The sequence below is a fragment of the Solanum pennellii genome, chromosome 7 (genome assembly GCF_001406875.1).
Source record: "Solanum pennellii chromosome 7, SPENNV200".
Classification (NCBI taxonomy): Eukaryota; Viridiplantae; Streptophyta; class Magnoliopsida; order Solanales; family Solanaceae; genus Solanum; species Solanum pennellii.
Window position 1 is genome coordinate 27330883 of NC_028643.1, and position 8341 is coordinate 27339223.

The following is an 8341-nucleotide window of genomic DNA, read 5'->3' on the forward strand; positions in this document are numbered from 1 at the left end:
AAAATCTCTACTCTTCATAATGTTTACCTTTCCATCAAATATAGACCTAATTAAATAAAATAGGAAAATAGTCTACTAATCAAGAATCAATTAAAATGAAAATATCTAAGAGTGCTTCAATAAAGTTCCATTCATCGGAAAAACATGTAGCACTGGGACAAACCTCATTGTTGTCCTCATTGTTGTCCATCTTAGCTTTCAAAATAGCAACTATATCCAAGCATTTCTCTATGTCAAGAATATTTGCCTGCGTAGAGTGAAGGAGTAATAGTCAATTCTCCACTTGTTACCAAAGATAACAATATAAAAACATCAAGTAGTTAAAAAGAGAAACTCTCAAAATACTTGAATCGAACACTTGATTGGTGCGATTTGTTGTTGGGGGTTATCGAATTTCTTAAATTTACAAACGAAGTTTCGCTAATTTGTTACTATGTCATGGATGTTGAGCTCAAGAGCAGATTTGAATTCCTAATGATGACATTTTTGTTAATATTTTCACACAACAAACTACACTGCTCTTATTTATGGTAAGCTATTGTATTTTTTTTACTAGTTGGATTTACGAATTAATGTTAGGGAACCCAATTTGTTTAGTATAGCAGCTACGTGGGTATCAAAGATTCTTTGTAAGAGATTTAAAGATTGCCCATTTGTGTATTTCCTTTGGTAATTATTTTGATCCTCTATTTTCCTTTAATTCTGGAATCTACGAATGCTAATTTGTTACTACCCATGGATGAATAGATGAAGAACTTACTTGTATTACTAAAGATAGTATATTGATTTGAATTTTAGTCAATTAAAAGTTGTCACGTCATTAACGAAAGAATTAATTATTCCTTTAAAAAATCAGAAAGGGTAATATAGGTCCATATAGGTGGATGGAAGAGTATTTTTGTTCTATTTTCAATACTTGAAGGGTATTTTAGACGCTTCTCTTTGAAACTTTTCACGTTCAATGTTACAATTTTATTACAATTTTACCTTCCTTTTTACTACTATTTGTTTTACTCTCTTTACTTTTAAAGCTTCATCTAAATATTATCTTATATTTCAAACAATTTGATAAACCAATTAAATTTCAAGATTATTAGGAAATATCATAAAGTATTTTTATTCGATTTCAATTAACTTCTTTCAATTTTGGAGAATTCATTGATTATTTTAAGATTATCATTTTTAATTTTGAAGTTATACGAAAAAGAGTAATTGATGATACCTTCAAAATTATAATTTTTTTTAGAAAAATAATTAGTTTTGTTATCAATAATTCAATAAAGCCTAGAAAATAATATGAATTCCTTTTTATAAAAAAATAAAATTAAAATAAGTCAAAAGTAAGAGAAAGGAGTAAAAAAAAACTTAAAATGAAAAAAATTACATTTTAATTAATTTAACACGTATCATGTAATGATTGGTATGTGAATACACTTACTTCTTAAGGGGTGAATCTAATCATCATCATCTTATTATTATTATAATTAAAAATATACTCCCTCTATTTAAAAAATAATGACCTATTTCTTTTTTTAGTTTGTTTTAAAAAAATATTATTTATCTTTTTTGGTAACACTTCAATTTAATCTTTCTATGCAACATATTTAATACGATAAGATTAAAGGAAATTTTGATACATTTAACATAACTTTAATTTATAACCGCAAAACTAATTTTTTTTTCTTAAACTCTATTTTAAATTAAATTGGATTATTTTTTTGAACTTGAGGAATTGTATTATGCAAACAAATCCCACGTGAAGCTGAATTAGATTAAATGACCCGAAAAGAAGTAAATGAAGTTTTGAGTTTTGAGAGGAAAATCCTTTTCTCAAATGTCCTCTTCTTCCTCGATCCAATCAATTTTAAATCTTCATTATAATAACAATTACAAGTAGCCATGTCATGGCTCCCTTGTTCTTTAGCCAACTCTCTCCGTCTCCATGATGATGAAGAAGAAGAGGGAGAAGGAGACAAGGACAAAACCCAAAACTACCATTTATCAGATTCAACTTACCGGGAAATGGATTTAGAAAATCGAATTGATAATTCCTTTGATATTAACGAAGGTGGTGGTGTTAAGGAAGACTTATCGGAACTGAAACAAACTTTAACTCGTGAACTATGGGGTGTGGCTTCATTTCTTGCTCCTCCTCCACCTCCACCTCCTCCTCCTCCTCCGCCGGTTGTTCAGAGAGTGAAATTGGATCTGAACCGGATAGAGTCGGTAGATCGATCTAATTTATGTGGTGAACCAGAGAAGGAATATATGGGGGATTATCTAGGATATTCGAATTATGAGGAAGTGGAGGATAGTGTTTATGATGCTGTTGGAGTAACTAATGAAGCGTTAACCTTCGCTAGAAATATAGCTCATCATCCTGAGACATGGTTGGATTTTTCCTTAGAGGAAGAGGAGTTTGACGGTATGTTGTCTTCCTTCTGAATTTTACGTTGCCATTGTTTGTTTTTATTAATATATTTGACATTGTTTCCTACTTGGTTTCCAACTTTCTCATGGTCAAAATATTTGAGTAAAATGACTTGTTTACTCAAAAACTAGTAGGAAAAACAAATTTTGACATTCTAACTTCATTGTCTCCGCTTCATCCCCCAATATCTCCAATTCTCACCCCACTCCCTACCTTATCCCGCCCATATAGTACCCACACGTATAATGTTTTGTTGGATTACATGTTAATGCTTTTGGAATAATATTTTTTGCTTCAAATACCAAAAATAAGTAAGAAACACTCTTATTTTCCAACAAAACATTCTCTAGCAAATCGTTTCCATGAAAAATATTTCCTTCATACCACACTCAGCCCTAAATGATAAATTATTTAGTCTTAGAACCGAAAAGGTTGGAATAGAATGAAATGCATATGAATGAATTATTATATTGCAACCTTAATTAGTTTCAGATTGAGTCATATTTAATTGATTGTTCAGTTTGTGGTGATGATGTTCTTAAAGTGGATGATTCATCACTGCTTTAGGAGCCTTCAAGGTTTCTGTGTGTACAACTCTAGGGGATGCCTTCAGACTTGGAGTCGTTGGAGAAATTAGGAACAACTTTCCCTCTGAATCCTCTTATTGGAGAATAGGTTTATCGACAAACTGGACAAACAAACCCTTGCTTGATTGCATTCTCCACTTCAAAATCTGGGGAAGTGCTCTGAAAAGCTTGATTTTCTAAGCATATGTCCAATCTCTTAAAGATACATGCTTTGTCTCATATCCCATTCCATTGGGTATATATGCTTCCAGAATATACCAGATCTTTCAATTGACAAATGTTCAGACAATGACCAAGATCTTCTACTTCATCATAATGCACTAGCAGTCCTCCAAATCTCTCAGCGTCATCCCAAATTACATTTTGATTACCTCCTACTATCCATGGGTAATCCATGTTTGAGGATATGTTATATAAATCATCCCGTAAGCTAACTCCATTAGCCCTTTCAGTACTTGCATAAATCAATGTAACGATAATCATTTGGTCAAAATCCAGATTAGTTAGAGTCAATGTTAAAAGCTGCTCAGTATCTTTTTACCTCTACTTGGTATTCTTCATTTGCAGACACCCTAATCTTTCTATTAATATTGTGTCATGCAGTTCCCAAGCCCAGCCACAATCTATACGTATCAAAGCCTCCTGATATGCTAAAATGCTGAAATGGTCCCATCCAAGCTCATATAGTTGAACTGTTTTTTTCTATTCATCATGGCCACTCTCTCAAAGGCCTACTGAGTATTTACAGACCTGATTTTCCAAATGAGTGAGCTATTTTAAACTTCCGTAGGCATAAGCTTTCCTTGTTGTATGCCCCAACTGCCTTAGGTGGTACACTCTTCTCCCTTGCCAGCATTTTCTGTCTCCCTTCCTTCCTTGCTTTTGTTGTCTATCTTGGAGATAAATATCTAATAGTTTGCTCTATCAAAGTGCTTGAGGACATGTTGACATTCTCTACTTCATTGTCATCTCCAATGTCATCTTCCTTTCCAGCATCATTGATCTTTTCCTCCTGTATATTTGAGAGCCTGACTCTTCATTGTCTTCTTCTCTACCAGTTGTATTTTTCACTGGTTGATCCCAGTATCATTTCTTTCCGGTGTATTGTCCCCATTATCTATTTTCTGAACCCTTTCCTCAATGTGATGCTCTATATGTGTTAAGGATAATCTTCTCCCTCCTTACTGCTATACTTTTCATGTGTAACCACATTAGAGATATCATCAGGAGGGTTCTCTTGTATATCTGTCTTATTTCATCCTGATGTTCAGCTACTGAAGTTTCAGTGTCCTGTATCTCTATTGGTTCCTTCTGCGCTTATTTTTCCCCTGTATTTTGAACGTCTTTTCGCTGTATACTTGTCTCCTCCATATTTTTTCGGTTTACTGATCTCCACCTTGTCCTTTTTATCATCGTTTTCCATAATCTCCATGTTTTTGCCTTTGCTTTCCTGATCAGTGCTTTCAGATGCCACCAGCTCTTGTTTACATCAACTTTTATTCCTTTCTGCTTCGCAAAAGATGACTCAACCCATTTCTTTGTTGAAGCATTGTGTTTTCCTTCTATAGTTTTTTATTTTTGTTTCTATTTGTCCTTATTACTTTCTTCTCCTTTTCCAATCCATCTGAGTAGCAGACTCATTGCTTGTTTCTGTGTCTGATTCCAATCTGTTCATGTAGGCATTATCCTTCTTGCCTACCTGTTTAACCTTGCCTTCCTGGATTTTTTGTTGTCAATTCGGCATTCCTCTCACCCTCCTGTCGCTTACAACATTCCAGCTATTTAGATCATTCACATTGCCAAAAGTCTTCCCTTACTTAAAAACTTCACCAGAGGTTGTTTCCCTGTCCTTGATTCCTCCATCTCTCCATTAGCAGTTGTTTTGTTCTTCAATTCCTCATCTTCCTTTTTTGGTTTTTTCTGTTTTCCTTTTTATGGCCTGTACTCTTGATGCAATATACAACATTTTGCAGATCATGTCCTTGCAATATACACTTCATGCAATCTTTTGGCAAATAGTCGTATTGAATCACCTGCCATTTTGATCTAATTTCTCTAGTTTTGTACATCCAAACAGTTGATTTGAATCCATTTATCAAGATTCTTCAGCAAATCCAATTCCCTTTTTACTCTTGTGCGACTAGGTTGTGTATGATTATTTGAAGCCTTATAAATTACTAGCTGGGAACCTACTACGTTTGCCATAAAAACGGAGGTTCTTTATCAAATTGATTGGTAGGCAAACCTGGAAACAATATCTATGTTAGTGCAGTTATTGTTTCCTCTTCCGGATGAAACCAAGGATTCCACTCAAGAATCGAAATGGGAAAATTCTGTTTTTGACTCGTGATTCACATACATGCGACATCAACATCGCATAATCTTCATTTCAATCAAAATATGTCACTACTCCAAAAATCCAATATTACAATGAACCTTTAATCTCAAACTGTGTAGGAATACTTTTATTTGAGTTCATACGGCTCTGGTCTTCGATACGAGAATTTGGCTCTAACTGTGTATTTATAGATTTTCTCTAATGCACAGTCGATTAAGTTCCTACTTTGTGCAAGTAATCGTAGGTTCTCCATTCAAGTACCTAATGGGTTTTATGTCAACAGGATTACACTTTTGAACGTACTTGTGAATGTGTTTAGGGCTGCTGCGTGTTTGGATGTTGTTGGGGGATGGTTAGCAGGCTGATCAACCACCAGAGTTGACTAGCCCCCGGCTGGTTCTCAACGTAAATTGTAACTTTTTATACATCAATGATTAATGAAAACTCTATTTGTTCGCATAAGTTGACGTATAAATATATCAAGCTACCAATTTATGGTCCAAACAAGCGTTCCGAACAAGTTGGAAGAGATTGTGCTGTGCTGTCCTTAGACTCTTTCAGCCAGTGTTTATCTATTTTTTGATACCTCATTAGTCTCTTTATGTCATTGTTGTACTCCTATATGCATGTATATGAAAGGGACATTGCTGGTGCAACGTCGTAATAAAGAAAAGGAATGGTGATTTGGAAAATAATAAGAGGAAATATTTTACCAAAAAAAAGAAGATGAAGGAAAAACTTACAATTCGAGGTGCGCACAAGTTGTCCTGGACACTATGGTTACTAAAGTAAAAAGAGAGATTATGGCAGCTCATGATAACACTTGTTTCTTTCCATTTCTAATTGATCGACCTAGTTGACTTTTCACGAATATTACAGAAGAGAAACTAATAGCCTGGTACCTGCTGCTGGTGCGAGGTGCCAAGTGTCCTGTGGAATTAGTCGAGGTGCATGCAAGCTGGCTCGGACACCACTGTTATTAAAAAAAAAAAGCTAATTTGAATTTAAAGCCACTCCTTATTGTGCTTAAATTGCTGACAGAAACAGAAACATTAATGCAGTGAAATTTTGTGCTTCTGATCAGAGGGAGCATCTAATTTTCTTCAAAGATCACTGCCTCATTTGGATGGTCGAAACTCTTCTTTCTTTTCTTTGTTTATCATGTTAGAATATAGAGGGTTACCATGAAAGCATCCTTTGGTATACATACATAAGTACACATTTATTTATTTTTGATAAGGACATAAGTACACACATTTATAAGATTATGTAGGTATACCAATCCAAAAGAGTATGTATGTATATGTGTATGCATACATTTATAAGAGTATGTAGGTATACCGATAAAAAAAAGTGTGAGAAAAATATTATTGAATTGTGCATCGAAATTGTTATATTGAGACCCTATTTTTAGACACTACTTTGAAATCCTTTTCCAGCTAGGATTCCTATTCCATTCTTATTCCTATTCATATTCCTTTCTAAGTAGGAATGTATATACTTATTTCTATTCTAAACACTCCTTTTCAAGCTGGTGCATACAAATCATATGTACCTAGCTTGTTACAGATTTAATTAATACGAGGATCTGTAAGGGACTTAGTGAAGATATCTGCAAGCTGATCATTTGACTTCACAAATTTCGTAAGAATATCTCCTCAGAGTATATTTTCTCTGACAAAGTCTCAATGTACTTAGTCCTTTCATGAAACACTGGATTTGATGCGATATGAAGGGCTGCTTGATTATCACACACAAGTTTCATCTGATCGATTTTGCCAACTTGTAGTTCTCCCTGCAACTACTATTTGATCCAAACTAGCTCACAAGTTGTTGCCGACATTGATCGATATTCTGATTTTGCACTAGATCGAGAAACCACATTCTGTTTCTTACTCTTTCATGACACCAAATTACCTTATATTAAAACACAATATTCGAATGTCGAACGTCTATCCAAGGGTGATCCTGCCCAATCAACGTTTGTATATTCAAGGATATGCTCATGACCTTAATACTCAAAGGGAGTTCTTTACCGAGAGTTGACTTTATATATCGCAGAATACAAACAACTGCTTCCCTATGACTATCACAAGGGAATTCATAAACTGACTTACAATACTTACTGGAAAAGAGATGTCAGGTTTGGAAGATAATTAAGCTTTCCAACAAGCCATCTATACTTTCAAGATTACTAAGTAGCTCACCCATTCCTCCCCTGTCCTGGAAGATGTTTAACATTCGGATCCATAGGAGTGTCAATAAGTCTACATCCCATCATTCGTGTCTCCTCAAGAATGTCTAAGGCATACTTGCATTGAGAATAACAATGCCTGACCTAGACTGAGCAACGTCAATGCCTAGAAAATACTTCAATATGCCAAGGTCTTCAGTCTAGAAGTGCTTAAAGAAATGTTGCTTCAAATTGGTGATACCATCTTGATCACTACCCTCGATAACAATATCATCAACGTAGACAATCAAATAGATACACCGATTTGGAGCAGAATGTTGATAAAACACAAGAGTGATCAGCTCCACTACGAGTCATGCCAAATTGTTGAATACTGTGCTGAAATTCCCAAAGCAAGATCGAGGAGACTGTTTTAGACCATAGAGTAATCTGCGCAATCGACATACAAGGTTATACTAAACTCCCATGTGCTACAAAACCTGGTGTTTGCTCCATATACACTTCTTCCTTAGCTGGAGCATGACATAAATCATCTGGAACCAGGGCTGGACGTGGACGACAATGATAATTTAGCAGTGGTGGCACTACAACTGGAGATGTAGAAGTAACCGCAGATTCCTCAATAGTTGGTACAGGTAAAACCTGAGGTATGGGTAAGACCAAAGATACACCAAGATGATTAGAAGATGTACAGTAAGGTTGAGACTCAAAGAATGTAACAAAAATTGACATAAGGTATCGAAGATCATGTGAATAACAATAATATCCTTTTCGAACTCGAGCACGGGGGG

The 8341-nt window shown here is 34.8% G+C and overlaps 1 protein-coding gene across 1 annotated transcript in view; it reads left to right on the forward strand.

Annotated features, from left to right (window-relative positions):
• The first annotated feature begins 1726 nt into the window (after positions 1 to 1726).
• The window catches only part of LOC107026414, a 12771-nt gene continuing 6156 nt past the window's right edge, over positions 1727 to 8341 (forward strand). Inside the window, exon 1 of the mRNA XM_015227376.1 lies at positions 1727 to 2425. Within this exon, the coding sequence (XP_015082862.1) occupies positions 1900 to 2425 (526 nt within the window). The 5' untranslated portion in view covers positions 1727 to 1899. The remainder of the gene's footprint in view (positions 2426 to 8341) is intronic.